A 20,379-nucleotide genomic window follows, 5' to 3' on the forward strand; every position below is an offset into this window, starting at 1 on the left:
TAGGTACCATTCAGTTCAATTGAACTTACTTTTCAATAAATTTAATGCACTCAAGACAGCAACCTTAAAATGGTAGGTGATGGGTGGTTGTAAGCGTCCTCCTTTCCATTTTTGCTTCCTAATTCAAGATGCTAGAACTCATTACTATTCCGTCCTGAGAACCGGGAAACTAGGTAGCTTTGTTCATTTTGGATCCCTTTCTCTCTCTCTTCCCGCATTACCGATTTTAGCGACTGTGTGTGTCTGTGTCTAAAACTGTAAATAAACAAGCAAAAAACACACCCACACAAACAAGCTCCCCCTTTTCAGCCACAAAACAATTGTGTATGTATAAGCTTCCCCCTCCTCTCCAAAAAGGGGGAAGTCTTAACAAAGCAGCCCTAGAAAAACATCCTTGTTCCAGATTTGTCTGAAGATGTTCAGATAACTATTATTTGCCCTCTCTGGAGAGGCTTCCTTGGGGAGGGGGAGAGTGAATTAGAAACCTCCACCCCTTGGAATAGCAATTCCCTTTCCGCCCTCATCTCTTTTTTCTGTCTTTTTAAACTCAGCCTATCTCAGATAATAATAAATAAGAATAATAAGCGACGCCAGGAGAATTGGGGAAGAGGGCAGTTATCAGAGTTAAAGTGATTAAAGAGCAAACAATTAGGAAAGAGATAAGGGAGCCTTTCTTGGTCGAGGGGAGGGGGAGCCACATGCGCGCATTGCTACCTCTTCCCTTCCTTTTTCAGCTACACCTTGGCTTTATTCTCACGCAGGCACCTTTCCCTTGCGTGGAACTGGATGGCTGAAATTGTTTTAAACTTGGATTGCTGGGATGGCTTCGGGTGCATCTAATAAGGAGAGAGCTCCCATCCCACTCCCGTGCTTTCTAAGCTGGGTTTAGGTTGTTTTTCCTCCCCTCCTTCTCTGTATGGATACATTTCCTTTTTCCTCTCCCTCTCTCAAGAGCGTCTATCAATGCGCTGTCAATCAAAGCGGCGGCTTCTCTTTCATCTTCTTTCCTCCCGCCCCCACCCTTTCAACAGGGCGGGCGAGCGGGGGAGAGACAGAGAGAGGAGGTGGAGAAGAAGTGGGTGGAGGGGATGTTAAAGTTACATTACAGAGGGAGCCAGAGAGAGAGAGGGAGAGACACAACTGGCTTCCCACTTCACACGGCCCCGCGTCAGCCAGCTCATCCTAGCTGAGAGGCTCCAGAGCTGGCCGCGCGCGCTCGCACGACCGCGGGAACACGTGTCCGAGACGCCAGAGGAGCCCAGCAAGCGCCTCAGGCGAGAGAGAACCCGCTCACCTCTCCCGCGCAGGAGAGGGAGAGAGAGCGCGTTTGCGTGCGCGCGCGCGCACCTGGCTGGATTTCTTTGCGGCGCTAATTGGGCCGCGGCGGGGAAGCTGCGACACCTGGACGGAGAAGTCGACGGAGAGGAATCGCCCTTCTCCCCCTCAGACCTCGGCAGCCCGACCCCGCACACTCCGTTTGAGAAGCGGGGGGCCCTGGAGGAGCTCTCGGCGTTTCCATCTTCCTGAGGGAGCTGACTTTAAAAGTTTCATTCGAGGAGACACTCCCACCCCTTTCCTGTCACGCAAGAACTTCTTCACTCGAGGGATTTTTCCGGCACCACTTCTTCGAGAGAGAGAGAGAGGCGAGGACAGCGAGCAGCAAAAAGGAGAAAGAGGGGCGCGAAGGTGGGGGGGAACCCTCTTCCGTAGCCAAGGGACAAAGGCAGAGTCGTCCTGGTGTGTGTTTGTGTGTGTGCGCGCGCGCGCGCCTTTCCCTCCTTCCACCTCTCCCACCCCAAGCGGAGGTGTCTCTCTGGCATTTTCTTCCCCATCTCCAAGTTACCACAGAAAAGGGGGGTGGGGGTGGGGGAGCCTCTTTTAAGCCAGCCAAGCCCCCCCACCCACCTCTCTCTCTCAGCTTCCAAACATCCAACTAGTGCTGTTACTTTTTGGAGAAGGGAAAACCCGGACAGTTGTATTGATTTAGATCCAAGAACGTGGCGCAGGAATAACACCAGGGTCAACGAGAAGCCCACCGAGGTCTTCTCTCCTCTTGTTTATCAAAAGAGGGGAGGGGAGGGGGAGGCCAGAGGAGATAAACGCCTCTGCGGGAAGGGACGCGGTCTTGCCCAGACTTTCCTGTCCCTCTTGGCTGCAGACACAACAGAAACCGGGAGCGGAGGGGTGACGCCTCTTCTAAAGGCAGCCGGGCCCGGCCGCGCTCGATCCCTTTCCTCTTCTCCCCTCCCCCAGGTGTTTGGGTCTGGATGGCATGGAGGGGGGCGGGCGAGGAGGAGGAGGGAGCTGGGCTTAGGCGGCGAGGCGCGTGGGCTGCGCGGCTCGAGAGCCGTGAGAAAGTGATCGCCGAAGACTTTTAACTTCCCTCGTTCCTTCTGTTCTCCTCCTCCTCCTTTCCCTCTCTCCCTGCCCTCCCTTCTTCCCTTTCCTTCCTCTCCCTTGATTCCCGGGGTGGAGCAGCCTCTCCGGAGCAGCCACTATGCCTCAGCTCTCGGGAGCCGGCGGAGGCGGCGGCGGGGGGGACCCGGAGCTTTGTGCTACCGACGAGATGATCCCGTTCAAAGACGAAGGCGACCCCCAGAAGGAGAAGATCTTCGCCGAAATCAGCCACCCGGAGGAAGAGGGCGACTTGGCCGACATCAAGTCGTCGCTGGTGAACGAGTCGGAGACGATCCCAAACAGCAATGGGCATGAGGTGGGTACGGAGAGAGAGAGGGAGAGATGGGCACAAACGGTTGGGGGTCTGTGCGAAGGGCAAGGGGGACGCGCACAACAGCTGGCGGAATAGAGCAAACTTTCCGGGAAGGGCGACGGTCAAGTAGCAGCAGCATAATAAAAGTTGTGCACAGGGAACAATCCGGTTTCACTCTTTGGGTGGGCTTCGGGGTGGGTTGTGGGGGGAGGCTTCGTCTTGATCCTTTTGCACTCTTATCTCAAGCAGTAAATCAAGCAGTAAATCAGCCTGAGCTTGATAAAGTCGCTGGAATGCGTTTGAGTGGGTGGCTTTGCTATTCTGGGGCTAGAGGAAAGGATGGGGGGGTTGGGTTGGGGGGTGGAAGAGTAGGTTTCTGGCAAACTCAAGACTACCGCTCCTTTTCAGAGATTTTGGGGGCTGTTGTTTTTTCCAAGTGTAGAAGGGTTTTTCTTTCTTTCTTTCAGGCTAGTTAAGGAAAGGGCGTGTGTGCGCGCAGCGTGGAAAACGGGAAACTGTAAGCCGCCAAGTGGGATACTGTTTTGACCACGGCGCTTTGAAAACCGATACTCCACAGTTCCCCATGAATGAGTAGCGCTTGGCGCGGCGGAGGAGGGAGTGGAGTTGAAAGCTCCGCTTGCTGCAGTTCCCCCCGCCTTGGAATTGGGGGTGGGGGCAGGCAGAGCAGTTGAAGAGGAGCTGTTGTATTGCTGTGAAGCTACTCTTTAATTTTCCTGTTACTTTTCCCCTAGTTTAAACCCATTTTTTTGAGTGGTGGGGAGGCATGTATTGGGGTGCAAGTATGGCTAAACTGGCCTCCTTTGGTTTTGTTCCTTGTGCGTTTGCGGATGGCTATCGTGGCTCAAACGTAAACCTGGTCTGAGATTAAAACTTGAGTCGGTGCCGTATTCCTTACATTACCATGGTTACTCTTGGTGCCCTGCCTTGCTGTGGTGCACTACAGTAGCAAATAAGAGTACATAGAGACACGTGGGTGGTTAGGTGGCAGCTCCCTAACTCTGCAGAGATAAATTAATTTGGTATAGGCAGAGCAAGAAAAACACTAGAAAGTTAACTTCCTGTACATCTTTCAGTGAGAGATTTTTGGGAACAGTACGTCACAACAAAGTTCAGACTTTTTTCTAAAGGCAAACCACAGGTTTTAGGGCTGTGCTGCAGAAAACCAGCGAGGAGCCTTAAGTAGACAGACCTATGTATATTTGTTGCCAAAAGAAATATCTGCAGGCTGAACTGACTCATGCCTAGATCAGAAGTTTGCTTGCTGTGAAAAGACAGAAGAATCAGAGATTTTGAGCAATTTAAGTAAATGGTTTGGGGGGGGCAGGTTACCTAAAAGATTGACTCCACCCTTTCATACCTGCATATACTTTTAAGTTATTCATCAGAGGAAGGAGAGGGCCTTTTCTGTGCTGGTACCCTAGCTATGGAATGTCTTCTCAGGCTTTCCTGGTGCCTGCATTAAAGTATTTTCAGCACCAGGCAAATACTATTTTTCCTTCTCCCCAGCAATTTTAAATTATTTCTTACTGGGTCTTCTGTTTAAGAATGATGATAGAATGCTTGTGGAAATTTTTATTGCTCTTAGTATTTTATCTGATGGTTTTTTGTTTGTTTGTTTTTTGGTTATTGTTTTTGTGATCTGCCCAGATGACATGGTTAATGGCTGGTCCATCATTTTTTAAAAGAAACTTTCGTTTTGTAGCATCTGTGGCTTACAAATTGAAAGAGCTCCTTTCCATCATTACTTTTGGTGTTATTTTGCTATAGTGGTACCTTAGGAACCTAGCCAAGGTGCTGCACTCTACTACTAACAGTTGGGGAAATGGTCCCAAGTACACTTAAGTCAACTAAATTTCACTAATGATCAATACCACTTACAGTGAAGGGTTTTGTTTTCTGAATCCTTCAGAGTAAGGTGCATGGAAGTCAACAGAACTTGTTTCCAAGGAACAACTTTCTTCCAGCACACTGAGAAATGACTTGCAAACCTTCAATGTTGGGTTGTGCATTAAAGGTTTAGTTTGAATTTCAATGTTTCTGGATTGCCTTTTAAATTTGTAGGAGCTGGCATTGTTTCAAATGGAGTTGAGGTCTTTGAAATGTATTTACTTACTTAATGCGTACTGGTGTGTGTTATTTGCAGTCATTAACTATATATTCCTTATTGGGCAGAGGTGACTTGGCCATGGTATTCCCACATTAACTTTCCACATTGAGCTGTTGCAATGTGCTCTATGTAGGGCTGCTCTGGAAGACTTATCAAAAACTTCCAACTGGTTCAAAATGCTGGGTTGCTGCTAGAACTCCCATAACCTCTGTTCTAAAACAGCTGCATTAGTTTACCCATTTGCTTTCAGGTTCAACTTAAGATGCTCTTGGTTGGTAATATATGGGGGGCTCCTTCTGGTAGTTCTGCTGCCCTATAAAGTTCAGGGATGTGGTGGTCTAAAAGAGGGCATTATCTGTGGCACCCCCTAAGTTCTGGAGTTCGCTCAGCACAGAGGTGTGTCTGGCACCTTCGCTTTCAGTGAATGCACCTCTGCCCTGGCCTCGGCACCTGAGACATGTGTTTTCAGGACCCACTCTGTTCCTATGACTCTAATTTAAACTGCTTTTAATGCTGGATTTGAAATTGTTGTAACCTGCCTTGGAACCTGCTGGTGAAGGGTAGGTGATGAATTTAATGATAATGATTGTGAGTCCATATACCCCCCCCCAAAAAAAATGTAATTCATTATTTTCTATGAGTATGGAATGCAGTGTGAGTGCTTTCTTCCCTTAAATCAGTTTTCATGGCACAGGAAAAGGCAGGTTTGTATGAATCACAGGATCATATAATAGCATTAGGCCTTAAGAGTAGCCATGAAATTTCTCGGGTTAAAATCAGCAAGGTCAGAGCATTAGTCATAAACTCTTTAAAGGATTTGCATAAACTGTTGGGCAACTTACCAACACTGAAACAAAATAGGGATTTATTCTTTTTTATATATATAAAAAAACCAAGGATAGTTCAGAGACGCCCACAATATATTTTTCACTAAAATAAGGTTTGTGCAAATTAAGGATAGTGGAAGCTATTATTGCATCACTATAAAACTAAATACTAGCAAAGTGGTGCAAATTAAACAAAAACATAAAACATTTTGTTTTAAAGCACACTATCCTGTGGATAGAGAGAGGGGGAGACATAGAAGTGTTTATGTGGGATTTGGACATTATCATACATTTTTATTAAGAGAAGCTATAAGGAACAAAATAAGGTAAAAATGGATGGAAATGTAATAATGGCATGTGATATATGTTTTTTGTCCAGGTGTCCAGGCAAGGCCAGTCTCAGGAGTCTTACCACGAGAAAGGCAGAGAACACCCTGAAGAAGGTAAGACAGATCTTTCTTTACACAAGTTATAGATGTTGCTGCTATTTTGCCCCTATTCATGCTTTGCTTGCATGCAGGGCATTTTTGTATTGTCTGTGGGTTGTACTTTTAGCCCCACCCACAACTTCACGACTCCTTCCTGTAATTGCTGCCATTGCAAAAAGTGCAATCCTTCTCCGCAGTCCTTAAATAAATGCTTTGCACCCTCACATCAAGTAACAGTAGATCTGGATGTTGGTTATTGAGGCCAAGCTGCATGCAAGCATTCTGTTTCAAAAATTGCCTGCATGTGTGTGAGTGAGTCTGGTCTGTGAGTCTGGGACATGTGTGTGTGTGTTTGGGGGTAGCGGGCTTAACTTTTTGCCACCCACTATGAGTTTGGGTTCCTGGTGCCTGCAATTTGCATAGGGGCTGGAAGCACCCTTGGCTTCAGTAGCAGATTTTTTAGATGCAAGTTGCAATTGCAGGCAGCCTGACCTGGATCATAGTGGGCTGCATGCCCCCAACCCAACTGTGGGGGTCTCAACTGGAAACACCCACATTGGCATTCAAATATAAATTTTAAAAAAACCTACACTCAAAGGCAAGCGACTAAGTAAAGTCACATAAAGCCTGGCCCCAACTAATGTTAATCTTATGGTTTTTCCATGTGAGCCACTTTTTGTGTTGTGCCATTTTCCACAAATCAGTCCTGTGTACAAAACATTTTGATCAATTCCTATGGTATGTGCTTCTCTCCCACTGGCAACTATAGGTAATTGTATTTGCTGGCTTCTTTCAGGCTTTTAAAAAAAGTTTAGAAGGAGTTATTTTGGCAAGTACTTACTTGTTCTGTAACACGATGTAGGAAGCATAATTCAAGTAGCACAGTGGTTATCTGCTAATTAACCAAATATTTTGGATGCCCCCCAAGCCACTAGGTTAGATGAGGGTTTTGTTTTTTTCCAGTGAAGCTGATTAGATCAGCATGATTCTTACTGCAAATACGTATCAGTTTCAGTTAAATTCTCAATATAGAAATGTGTTTTGTTTGTTTGTTTGTTTTGTCACCAGGGAATGGTAGTGAAGGGTTGGGGGCAACTCTGTCAGTAGGACTTGTAACATGGAGTCTGTAAAATTCAGCATTTCATTTGATAGCAAAATAGCCATTATTATTTAAATTACGTATTAAGCAGATTAGAAATGGAACCCCCTGTGTTGAATAGGCTCACCATTAGCGGCAGGTGTTGTTGTACAGAAGGCCGAACTCTCTCCCTTATTAATTGCTTCTAATTGGCACGGTCAGAACAAACTTTTTCCGGCTGCTGGTATAGACTACCAGAAGGAAGCCTTAAAAAGAAAAAAGAAAAAAAACCCACCAAAAAACTAGTTATAATGTCCTAGTTCTTAACTGGAGAACAGAACACGCAGGACACTTTCCTCTAAAGATTAACCTGTTCTAAGATGTGGTTGTAAATGGACGTATTCAAAGTTTTAATATCTGTGATGCTTAGTGGGCTGAGCTTCCTCCTGCCTGGAAGTTTCATATCTTCAGATATAACAGAACCCATTAAAATGTGGTGGTCTAAGGTATACTTTAGTGCAGTCCTTTTACCAGGTCTAGGAACTTAAAGATGCAAACCTTGAGCAGAATGCAACCCCGCCCACCTTCCCAAAAAAATGTAGGACTGCTGGAAGAATGAGTGTCATCTTATATAGAGACACATTGGAAAATTAAGTGGCGGGGCTAAATCAATAACTCTTGCTTTTTACAGGGAAACACAATGATGGTGGCTTATATAGTAAAGGACCTTCTTACTCTGGTTATTCTGGGTATATCATGATGCCAAATATGAATAATGATCCATATATGTCTAATGGATCTCTTTCTCCACCAATCCCCAGAACGGTAAGTTTACTTTTTTTAAAAAATATATGTATGCATGCATATGTACACTCACAAATCATTCTTTGGAAGTACAAGCTTTGTTTACTGATTAGCAAGCCTCGGTTTTGGCAGCATTTGAGAGGAATGCATCTTACTGCTAATTAAGGTGCTGACAGTGCATACCTGATCCTTAGGCTCATTTCTAGCTCTGTATATGCTTTCTAGGAATCTTGAACAGTTTACGGTGGAGCATAAGAGGTGAATCATACAGAATGACATAGTGGTGTGAACCCATTGGCAAGTGGTGTATGTTTGTGGTACCCATTGTGAACTTGGCTTCCCTAGGAAGTTGCAGGTGGTTGCTAGAGGAGGTGGAGACTCCTCTTAGTGTTTGTCTTGGTTGGGCTGAAGAGGCTGAGTTACAATCTCAAGCCAGCCTATGTTGAACCATGCAATATGGCAGTAATCCTTTTGTATCAGAATTGGCGATCAATCTAATAAAATATACAGGGTCTTGCAAACTTTTTCCTGCTTTAACACCCTTTTTCTGAGATAATGCATTCTCAGTGCCCTTGTAGCCCTCCTAATGCCTCCTTCTAACTTTAATAATAATAATAATAATAATAATAATAATAATAATAATAAATAATTAATAATAATAATAATAATAATAATAATAATAATAATAATATCATCATCTGTATAAGGGATGTTATACCTCCTTGATGGTCTCAGCAACCTATCAATGATAGCTATAGTTTTCTAAAGTAAGTTAGGTTTTTCTTTTTCATTGAAAGTTATTTAAAATATGCTAACTTCTCAAAAGTCCTAAATTCTATCTTTTTTCCCTCTTTGTTGGACATTTTCTAGTATACCTGAACATGCTAGTTTGGGTTTACTTAATTATTATTATATATTAACAATAATTGTGTAAGAACAAATAAGCAATCTGATTTTAAGGGCTGTTGCATTAGACTGTATTTCTTATTGTAAGTTGTGAGTGGGTTAAGTGAACCAGCTACCTCCGAGTTCTTGGTGCACTGGAAGAGACCACAATTTGCATTCCTTTTTACCTCTGGTGCTGAAATTCAGTACATTTTTCATATAAACATGAAACTGTTAACTTTGGCATGTGATGAGTGTTTTCAGTGCATGTATTTACACAGACAGAACACTGGGATTGGCTGCATCTCTGTGACAAATATATGTTTGGTAGTGAACATGATTTATCACTTTGTGATTATTGAAGTGACCCTAAAGTTCCAATTCTGTGCTTACTTATTTTAGAGATGGTCCCACTGAAGTAAGTGGAGCTTCAGAGCAAGCGTAATGATTGCACTGTCTGTCTGAGGACTCTTGATGTAAATATCCCTCTCTTGTTAATTGAAAGGATGATGATGACTATAGGGTTTAGGATCTATAGGGACATATATTCTGTGCCACTGACCTTGAGTGAAATGGACAGATAAAACTGGTTATATATACTGCTTTTGCTTCTTCTTTTTATAAGTATGCATTACTTATGCTTCTGAACATGAAGGAAGTATGTTAATCTTTGCAAGTTCTGGAAACAAGCCAAATAGTTAAAGATTCAGTATGTGAAACAGCTGAGATCCAAAATTTTATTAAAGTTATTTCCTGGTTGAGTGCATCTAGTTCATGTTTGTGACTGGCGTACTCTAGAGGTTAATAATTGCTTTGGCTATCTGTATTTGGCACATGCACCTGAGAATACAAATAGTGTACTAGTAAGTTGTCATTGCATTTGTGTTTATTGCCTCGTAAACTTCCAAGATGGTTATGGAAGGAGATAATGTATACAAATAATCTAACACTAGATGTATATAAATCATCAAACACTGGCAGAATCCTGTTGGAGGAACCAATGCTTCCTGGATGTTCTAAGCACATAGAGCTGTGTTTAATACTAGAAAAGGGAAGAGAGAGTGTGTGTTAACAACATGCAAAATAACAATGTGTTTATAAACACAGAGATAGTTTTAATAGCAAACTCTAGGAGCTTACATAAAGCACTATTGTCAAAATAGAGGTACTATGATGGGAATATATTTTTGGCTTTCTGAAACAAAATCTTGCTACAGAGCTAAACAGTTACTTGAAACTGCTGTGCATTCTGCTTCATCATTACCGTGTCTTGAATAAAAAGGCAGGTGATTGACAAAATTGTGTGTTTGGGCATTAATTTTTTTTGAAGTGTATTGTGCATAAGAAGTGAGAGGAGAACTTATCAGAAGTGAAAACTAGGGACTGTTCTTGCATTTTAGCGCATTTTCTGCCCTGTTGACATCAGGTTGGTTTTGTCTTGCCACATTGTGCTTTAAGTTATATAAAGGTCTGTGCCTTTGTGTGTATGGTTATAATGGTATTCGGTGATAGAAATCATGACATTTTAAAACAGAATATTCTTGCACAACTTCCAAAACTTGTCTGATCTGATGCAACTAGAGTTCCCTTGAGGAAAATCCCCATCTGATTGGGACTAAGCTCGACAGAGGAAAAATTGCCTAGAGGAATATTTGGAGGGAAAACTGATGACCATGGGAGAAATTTGACATTCCTCTTCTTACTTGCTATTTTTCCGCTAGAAATCCCCCCTTCACCTTCATGTTGATGAACCTTGTCAAACATGTTTTCCAGGGTAATGCAGTTTTGCCATTAGCTATCCTACATTTTATCATGAATTCACCCTCTGGTTTCCTTGTCTATTATTCAACCAAGTTTTATTTAGGGTGGACCCACTAAAATAAATTAACATGACAAAGTAAAGTCCATTAATTTCAATAGGCATACTCTGAATCAAACTTAGTTGAACTCTTTCTCTCCAAGGTGAAGATGGTTCAGATAGATTTAAAAGATAGACTTTTCTTTTTAAAAAAAGTTGTGTTGGACTGACCATTTGTTTGTGGATTTGATTCCTGTGGAATTTTTCATTAGCATAACAAAGCATCTGCCAGCTACATCTGTTGCCCCAGAGGTGTTAGGTAGGATTTGAACCACCTTGGGGGCAGTGAATTTTTTCACACTATTCTGGACAGCCTGAAAATCTTAATGTGCAGGGAAACTGATGAATACCACTGCTTATTTAAATTGAGTGGCTTGGGAATCATGATTAGTCGAACGGCCTACTGATGATGAATATTCTGCTGCAAAAGTTTTTTGCAGTATGTAAATAAGATTTTTTTTATCAGATGCTAAAATTCATAGTGATTATTTCTCCTTAAGATGATGACCTAATTTTGCACCTCTGACTACTGCTGGTGGTGATGGGGAATTCCACAGACAGAAATATGCATGTAATGTTTCACAGAAATTCTAACATCTTTATATTAAGCTTATATAAGGCTACAATATCGACTTGTATACTATGCGAGTTTTTACCAATTTTTCGTTGAATAACAGTGTTTGCATGGGTTGAATAACAGTATTTGCATGGTTTTCAATGTGTGAAGGAAAGTATACTGCAGAAATAACGAGAGCCAGCCAGTTTGTAAAAACTGTTTCCCCTATGGTTTTATGTAAATGGCTTTTGAGTTGCACATCTATGTATATGATATGTTCAGTTATCTCTCAGGAAGATTCACGGAGGTGGCAGCCTTCTGAACATATGAGCAAATCCGGTTTGGGTATCAGTTTGGACATATTTCTGTGTCTTGGATTTCAGTGAATTTAACTCATAATATTAGGCTTTGAAATGTATCATTTTCTTGTGGCAGTGTGGCTCTCTTGCCATCTCATGTGTGGAACCCTTTTCTTAAGACTGTTCATGCAGAAATGAAGAAAAGCTTCACTTAGCAGATAATACTGGGAAAGATGAAACAATATGGGTCACTATAAGGCATTCTAAGACCCAAGGCTTTGGGGATCAACTCATGAGATGCTTGCAAATAGCACATCCTGAAGCACTGGCCTAAAAAGAAAAGGATTGTAATACAACTTTTTGTGAAAATCTTGCCACCAGACCTGTTGTTCAAAAAGTCACCAGCTCTGTTAAATTTTACCTAGCTTGTTTCTTATTCTGAACATCTCGGCTTTCAAGCTTCCGACTTACTGGGAGAAAAACTGCTATAACCATAGAAGAAAATGGTATGAACAGCTGGAGCAGCAAATGGCAGCAATGTTGTTCTTCATAAAGCAAGTGCTAATGCAGCACATATGCCAAGAGGGAGACTACAATACTTGTGAACATAGCCTTGTGTGCCTTTTGGTGGCTTCCATCCTAGCATAAGTGTGAAGTGTGTGTGTGAGAGAGAGAGGGGGGGGGGAGAGAGAATAAAGATTGGTTCCCTCTATATTATGGCACTTCAAGTGAGATTGGTTTTAGGTATCTGTCCTGGAGCGGGATCTATCCCGCATTTCTTGAGACTTCCTCTAATTATCTCACATTATTAGGCTATTTATATGTATCTCTTTCCAAAGCAATTAGATTAAGGCTTGAGTAAGATGTAGGGTGGCAAGTTTAAGTAATTCTATATTATGTGGCCTGTGTTCTTGGCAAGAAAAAGAAGGCTCCCTCTCTCCGCCACCCTTTGCATCTAAGCATCCTGGTTTTCATTCCCAGCTGGAATAATTAGACTGAACAATAGGCCTCTTGGCAGCAATGAAAGAGCCCCCATATGTTCTGGTATAGGCAGTGAACTAAATGCCAATTTTAACTTAAACTCTCACAATGCTATTGTTAGTATTTGAAGCTGGACTTCATCTTGTAGTTTTCACAGACCTCAGTCTTGGTGATATCCAGAGATTGTGGCTTATGGTTTTAGATTGCAGGAATTACATGCCGAGGGTTGTGTACAGTGGGGGTCACTCAACTGATGGTAAGGCTTCCATCAGTGGAACGGGGAAGGAAACAATTTTCAGTGATACCTCCTTATTCCTGCAGCAAGCTCCCATCTCTCTCTCCTCTCCTCACCCACCCACCCCTCAGATTTAGTGGGGAGGCAGAATCACTGAAAATTGCTTCCCTCCCTGTTCTGTTGAAAGAAGTCTCACAGTCAGCTGAGACCACGTTTGAAAACCAGGCTGCTACTAATGCTCGATGATATGGCAAGAGAGACCCAAATTAGCTTCAAATCATAATGCATTTATTTTATTTTGAAGTTCTCATGTGTAGCTCATGAAACATGTGCAGTCAGGGAAGGCAGCAAAACTATAAATGATGCGATTCCTCCATTGAAGGTACATACACATTATTACTGTATCCAAGGTATGGATCTAATATAGAAGTCAGAGACTCTTTTTTACACCAGAGTCCTCACTGATTACTACTAAGCTTGAGATAACACAGTCAGCTTGTATGCTTAGAAATATGGGTGTAACTGGAATATCTTCTTCATGTACACAGAACTTGACAAATGAAGTGTAGACATATTCACCCTGCATTTTTATTCTGCTCTTTTGGAGGCAGGAAATGTTTATACTTTTTAGGGGGTGGGGTCTGAAGCACAGAGTGATTACTGGCAAGGGGAGAGATGGTGCTGGAGGAGTGGTAGACAAGATCTTGTAAAAGGGCTGATAGCCACTGTAAGCCCTTTTCAGCCACTTCCCAGCTCTCTGAATTCGGGTGATCACATCAGTCCATTCCCTAGTCTGGTTGTGCTGTTGATGAATGCCAGGTTGGCCTGAATAAAACATCTGTGCTCCGTGATTCAATTATGAGATGAAGGCTGACCTGGTATGTGTCATGGAGAAGATCTTGGTGGGCAAGCTTGCCTCCCATGGTACCCAGTACAGCGCCAGCACAGATTGGAAGTTACTTTCATCCATTAGATTTCCACTGTGCTCACCAGGAAGCCGATCCATCCTGTCATTGAATTCAGTGGTCTGTTATTTGTGTTGGGCCTGAATAGGCAGAATAGGGATGCTGTTGGTGTACCACTCACCCCAGTGCCCAACAGCCTCCATGGGTGTGCGAGTGGCTTCAGATAATCTCTTCATAGTGGTGGTAGTTGGGACTTCAACATCCATGCTGAAGCCAACTCCACACAGTGGCAGAGGAAGGGGGGGCGGTGGTCCACCCTGGGTGCCATATATGAGGGGGATGACAAAGCAACCTATGGGGGGCTCACCCCGCTGTCCCTGGGCTGCCATTGCACCCTCCACTGCTCTCCGTACGCTGCTTGAGCAGCTCCATTGGCAAACTGCCAGGTGACGCATGCGTGACGGCGCTACATACGGTGCTGCATATGCGCCCTTCGTACGACACGCGCACATGCGTTGTACGTAGAGCACGTGCATGTGCCCTACATAGTGGTGCCACACATGCACCATACATACGGCTCACAGGCATGCGCCACCAAGTGGTTTGCCCCCCGCCCCCGCCCCACACTGGGTGCTGGTTCTCCTTCCTTCGCCCCTGACTCCACATTGCCTCCATGACAACTATGGGTCTAATATCCCCTTCCTAGGCAAGGTGCTGAAGAAGGTGGTACCAGAACAACTTCAGGCATGCTTGAATAAAACCAGTTATCAAGACCTATTTCAATCTGGCCTCAGGCCTGGTTTGGGGACTAAAACTGCCTTGCTCACCCTGGTCAATGGACTTTGTCAGGAGAAATATTATTCCAGAACTCGCAAGCTTATTTGATACCATGGTATCCTCCTGGACTGCCTTCAGGATTTAGAAGTTGGGAATAATGTTTTGCGGTGGTTTCATTCCATTCTCTGAGCAGGGTTTAAGAAAGTAGCATTGGGTGACTTCCACTTGGCCCTGTATGAGTGATCCTGTGAGGTTCCTTAGGAATCTGTCTTGTTGCCCATGATCTTTAATATCGATAAGAAACTGCTGGGAGCAGTCATCTGGAGATTTGGAGTAAAGTGTCATCAGTATGCTGATGGTACCCTGCTTGTTTTGTCTGTTGTGTCTGCATTGGGAAAGGTAGTGAAGGTCCTGAATTGGAGCCTGGAGGTTGGAAGGGGCTGGACCAATAAACTGCAGAAGAATCCTGGTGAGATGGAGGTTTTGTGGTTGGGTGGTTCCCAAGTCTGGAATTTGGCAGTGGTTCTGGGTGGGATTACTCTCTTGGAAGGTACAGTGGCACCTCGGGTTAAGTACTTAATTCGTTCCGGAGGTCCGTTCTTAACCTGAAACTGTTCTTAACCTGAAGCACCACTTTAACCAATGGGGCCTCCTGCTGCTGCTGCGCCGCCGGAGCACAATTTCTGTTCTCATCCTGAAGCAAAGTTCTTAACCTGAAGCATTATTTCTGGGTTAGTGGAGTCTGTAACCTGAAGCGTATGTAACCTGAGGTACCACTGTACAGGTTTGTAGATTTGATGTTCATAGAAATAGACAGTTGAGGCCCTGGTGATGTCAATGGCTAAGAGTGCATATACCTGGCTTCAGTTGGTGCTTCAATTCTGGCCATTTTGGTCTGGATATGGTTATCCGTTCTCTGGCAATATCTAGAATGGACTATGCATGCACTTTACATAGGACTACCCTTAAGGTTTATACAGAATTTGCAAGTTGTGAATAATGCACATAGCTGTCAACCTTCCCTTTTTTTGCGGGAAATTCCCTTATTCCAGCACCATTTCCCGCTGCTTCAAACTGCTATCCCGGATTGTTAGATATCCCGTAGACTGTCCCCGGGATAGGTGAGGCTGCTGATCCCTTATTTTCAAATCTGAAAGTTGACAGTAGGCAGAGTGTTGATAGCAGCAGCAGGCTAGTTGTATATGACTTCTATTCTCAAACAGCTGAACTGGTTCAAGGTCCAATTCTAGGTGCTTACTGTATTTTTCCATGTATAACATGCCCCCATGTATAAGACGACCCCTATTTTTTGGGACAGCAACAAAAAATTGGGGGGGGGGGCGAATTGGCCAAAATTGTTGAGTTTTTTGGTGGGGGGAGTTGCCCAGAGTTATTGAGCTTTGGGGGGGCACCGCCGCTAATCGCTCTACAGGCTGCCCACCACTGCACATCGTCTGCACACTCGCTGCCAAAAGCACACCTGCCCACTTGATGCAACAGCAACAGATTGCACACATGCCTCGCCGCTTCCATAGATCAATGTCCAGTTGCCGCAGCTGCAGCCAATCATCAGCAGGCCTTGCCGCAGCAACCAATCACATGCCCAATCGCCACTGCCAATCTCCTGCTGGCTACTGCCACCAATCGCCCGTCCCCCCTCTGCCTTCCTAGTGGTCCCTGCGTTAAATGAGGTGTGTAATGGAAAAGATTTTATGGTGGTAGCTCCACATTTGTGAATGACTTCCCCATTGAAGCGTGTCTTGCCTCTACTTTATATTCTTTAGTTTTTAGCCTAAATGCAAAAGTTTGAACACTATGTGGAAATAATAGGTCCTATGTTTTGTATCTAAATTCCACCACCACCACCCCCCAAAAAAGAAGTTGCAGTAAGTAAGGCACATTTCACTGGCATGCTGCTGCTTAGCTGGGCTGAGAAAAGGTAAGTCAGAAGGAGGTTACTTTTAAAAATGCAACACTTCCCCCTCACAAGAAGACAAAAAGGCAAGTGGCAGGAATACATTAAGATAACGTTGAACACATCTGTCTAGCTCATGCTTGCATTTCTGCATATAATAGGAAACCTGTGGATGTATCAGGAGAGCTTTTATAAAGTGGGGGGGGGGACCCTGTACAACAGAATCAATATTGAGGCTGGCATTCGTACAAAATTCAATACTTTCCTTGTTGGGTGTTATCCCTATATCAATTCTAAGTTGAATTGTGAGTTGCTGAACTCTTTATTCAGCAGACATTTAAAAATTGCCTAGTGTACTGAAATTTATCGGTATAATTGTTTTAAAAATAATTATAGTGAAATAGTAATTGTTGATGTGCTGAATAAAAGACGCATCTTCAGCACCATCAAAGTAAAATGCAAAACCTCCTGTAGGTAGAAGAATTTTCAATATTTATTTAGTCATCCTTTTGGGGGGGTGTCATTCAAGGATATCCAAATCATGATATTTTTTAAACGTGACGATACAATGCACAAACTCAGAGAGAGAGAGAGGGAGGGTGATGTATTATATATCCTATATATTTATTTAAAATTAGCTATGCAGTTGAAATGGTGCAAGAAGCAGAACTTCTCTGATTGCTGTGGTAAAAAAAGAACTCGTTTGTGGGGTATTGATTTGTTAAGGAATACATAGCATTTTGGGGGAGGGACAAAATGAACATACAAAACACTGTCTAGTTGTTGATGAATCCACTGCACACAACACCCCTTTTCAGCACTTGCTATTGAGTTGATGAAGAGCTTTTCTTTTCCACACTTGTTGAGTTTCTCACATTTTATTCTGTGTTTGTGTCTGTGTGTACCCTCCACCCCCACAACGGCTAAAGGAAGAATCTTACTGGTACCACAGATGTGCACTCCTCTGTAGTTAAATGCCACAAACGATGAAAGGTCACGTGGTATTTTAAAATAATTGCACTTTGTTAGCTTTCATAGGCTTAGGAGTGGAACCCCATGTCTACCTCCACTGTGTGAAATCAAAGCTCTGGTGTTGCTTTTGTAACCTGGCATGGAAAGCATGATTCCCAGTAGAGAAGCAGTGGATGGGAGGAGGGGGCTGGAAGAGAACCTGCTGTTCTTTTTCAACGTCTGCCCAGTAGGGCCCCGATTCTGCATTTCCATCACAACCGCAGGTCTAGAACATGGGCATGGGGAAAGTAGCTAATAAAAAGGAGAAGTTGGAAGGGTAAGGTGGTGGGACGTTGAAAGGTTAAGCACCCACCAACTCTTAAGTGGAAATCATGACCTTCTCAGCCTCTTCTCACAAAGTACTAGTTGCAGCTGGGCTTTGAATAAACGAGGCAGAGGCTCTCAGTTCTTGCAGTTCTGCCCTCAGAAATATCAATTAGCAAGGAGAGCCACAATGCCCCCGTGTGTATTTTATTAGCAAAGAGACATTGTGCAACTAGCTGCTTTTGCTGTGTATTGCAGTTTTGGCTTGGCTTGTTGTGCTTGGTTAGTAAAAGCATTGCTTGGATATAAATGTAGCTGATTATCTGGTTGTTAACATACTGGACTTGGCTGAAAATCTAAACATACCCTGAATTTCAAGTCCTGTTGAAATTGGTGATTTGTTTCCAAGTGAGCAGGTTTAAGATTAGGGTGAGTTTATGTAGCCTAACATTTTAGCTCAAAGTATTTTGAACTGCAGTATGTACTTGGTTATTCTATAATGTGAAATAAAAAAGGCTAGCTAACTCTCAGTTTATATAGCACTTGTAACTTATTAAGGTTTAAAATTAACGTTCTACATTAATGATGATGTTTGATGGCTCTGTTATCCAGAAAGTGAATTCCTACTGTAATCTGTCTATATCTTCCTCCTCCTTGCAGAAGATGAAATAAGCATTCCAGATTGTCTTCACATCCAATTAAGTGTTAGCCTCCTGAATGGATTGTGTGAATCAGCTCTGACTATCCAAAGAGTTTGTGTATGTTTGAGGTCGTCTGGCTCTTGTTTTTAATCTTTCATGAGAAAGAAACAGTAACAGCAAGGATGATACGGTTGCAGAGCCAGCCACTTGCTAGGGATAAGAAGTACAGTGGTACCTCAGGTTACAGGAGCTTCAGGTTACAGACTCTGCAAACCCAGAAATAGTACCTTGAGTTAAGAACCTTGCTTCAGGATGAGAACAGAAATCGTGCGGCAGCAGCGCAGTGGCAGCAGGAGGCCCCATTAGCTAAAGTAGTACCTCAGGTTAAGAACAGTTTCAGGTTAAGAACAGACCTCCAGAATGAATTAAGTTCTTAACTCGAGGTACCACTGTATTCAAGTAGCTTGATAGAGAAATATGGATCAAACTGCCCTCCTTATGTAAATATGCTTTGTGAGTTTTGGGTGGCAACCCTCCATCAAAATCATTTATATTCCAGGCTATATTGGAGACAACTACAGTGGTACCTCAGGTTAAGTACTTAATTCGTTCCAGAGGTCCGTTCTTAACCTGAAACTGTTCTTAACCTGAAGCACCACTTTAGCTAATGGGGCCTCCTGCTGCCACCGCGCCACCAAAGCATGATTTCTGTTCTCATCCTGAAGCAAAGTTCTTAACCTGAAGCACTATTTCTGGGTTAGTGGAGTCTGTAACCTGAAGCATATGTAACCCGAGGTACCACTGTATATGGTATTTATAGCATTTTATCTGTTCAAAAAGTATATAAAATTTAGGATTTCTAAAGGAATGGCTTATTGTTTTTCAAGCTATTCAACAAAAAAGAGGACAGTGCTTGTTGTGCACCTTTAGTAGTTGTGTTGAAGAGAAAATTAAAGGTCCATAAACCCTGTCCTTTTTCACAAAGCCACCATATTGAGTAAATAGAGCAGTAGGTCTCAAAGGATTCAGGGAAAGATAGATTTTAGCAGAATTCTAAGGTCTCACCACATGCAAAGGAGAATTGGGCTTTGTTGCTTGGGAACTGTGGTTTGTTAAGTATGCCAAAACTTGTTTAGATGACCCCTCACAGAGCTTTAATTCCCAGCACCATTAACAAACAACACTTCCCAGGATTCCTTGCAGGAAACAGTGACTGTTAAAGTGGTTTGAGAATGCTTTAAATGTATACTGCGGATGTAACCTTTAGGGTGGTAGAAAAGGGAAAATAATAATAGGTGCAGCCTGCTAAGAAAGAACACTCACTGGTTATCCCATTGAGATGGTTGCAGCTCAGTGACCCATGGGAGCCTGCCCATTTAAATTGACCAATTGTGGGTAGGCAGGGCGAGGGGGACAGCTTGGCTGGCAGACCTGGGGTGCTTAGGCTTCACTGAGGTCCATTAGCCACCCATATAACAGGACTGCGGCTGTTCTGAACAGCTCATTCTGAGCTGGATTCCCCACCCTCCTTCCCCGAATTTAGTGGCTGATAAGCAGTCAGTCCTTACTAAAGACTTTGCTATGGTTCTACTCAGTTGCCATATTTAGGGCCAGGGAGGAATTTTCCTGCAGACAAATTGGGCCTGTCTGGAAGTTTTGCTTGCCTCATAGCAATTGTCACAACTTTCATTGTTGGCGGATAAGGCATTGGGTTTGTAGTCTATGGTGGGGGGGGGGGCACACTCGATGCCCTTCAAACCATGGTCAACCCAGCTGGAATAATCAATGAGCAGCCAATGCCTTCTTACACCTGTAATATATAAAAGTTGTGGCCTAGTCTATTCAGCCCCAAGGTTGTTGTCCTGTGGCTTCATTTACTGGTTTTGATGAGGGCCTAGATTGCTGTGAGCACACTGCACCTGAGCCCACAAACGCAGAAGAAAAGAATTCACTTTTCAGGACTATTAGAAACATAGATGCCTACTTGCAAAGCTAGTAATTGAAAAGACCCATTGTTTGCAAGAACTGCAGTCCTGTCCTCCTTTGCTCCTGGCCGCCGTGTCTCTCAGGAAAACTA

At 43.4% G+C, this 20,379-nt stretch overlaps 1 protein-coding gene across 7 annotated transcripts in view; it reads left to right on the plus strand.

The window, feature by feature from the left end:
* Positions 1–1,075: 1,075 nt before the first annotated feature.
* LEF1 (lymphoid enhancer binding factor 1) overlaps positions 1,076–20,379 on the plus strand; it is a 98,770-nt gene continuing 79,466 nt past the window's right edge. The window contains exons 1-4 of one of the 7 annotated variants that reach the window (XM_053403842.1): positions 1,076–1,737; positions 2,479–2,713; positions 6,045–6,108; positions 7,863–7,996. In XM_053403842.1, the coding sequence (XP_053259817.1) occupies positions 2,498–2,713; positions 6,045–6,108; positions 7,863–7,996 (414 nt within the window). In that variant the 5' untranslated portion in view covers positions 1,076–1,737; positions 2,479–2,497. The other 6 variants (XM_053403843.1, XM_053403847.1, XM_053403848.1 and 3 more) reach the window with 6 other exon arrangements.

This window comes from Podarcis raffonei, chromosome 9, assembly GCF_027172205.1.
Source record: "Podarcis raffonei isolate rPodRaf1 chromosome 9, rPodRaf1.pri, whole genome shotgun sequence".
Classification (NCBI taxonomy): domain Eukaryota; kingdom Metazoa; phylum Chordata; class Lepidosauria; order Squamata; family Lacertidae; genus Podarcis; species Podarcis raffonei.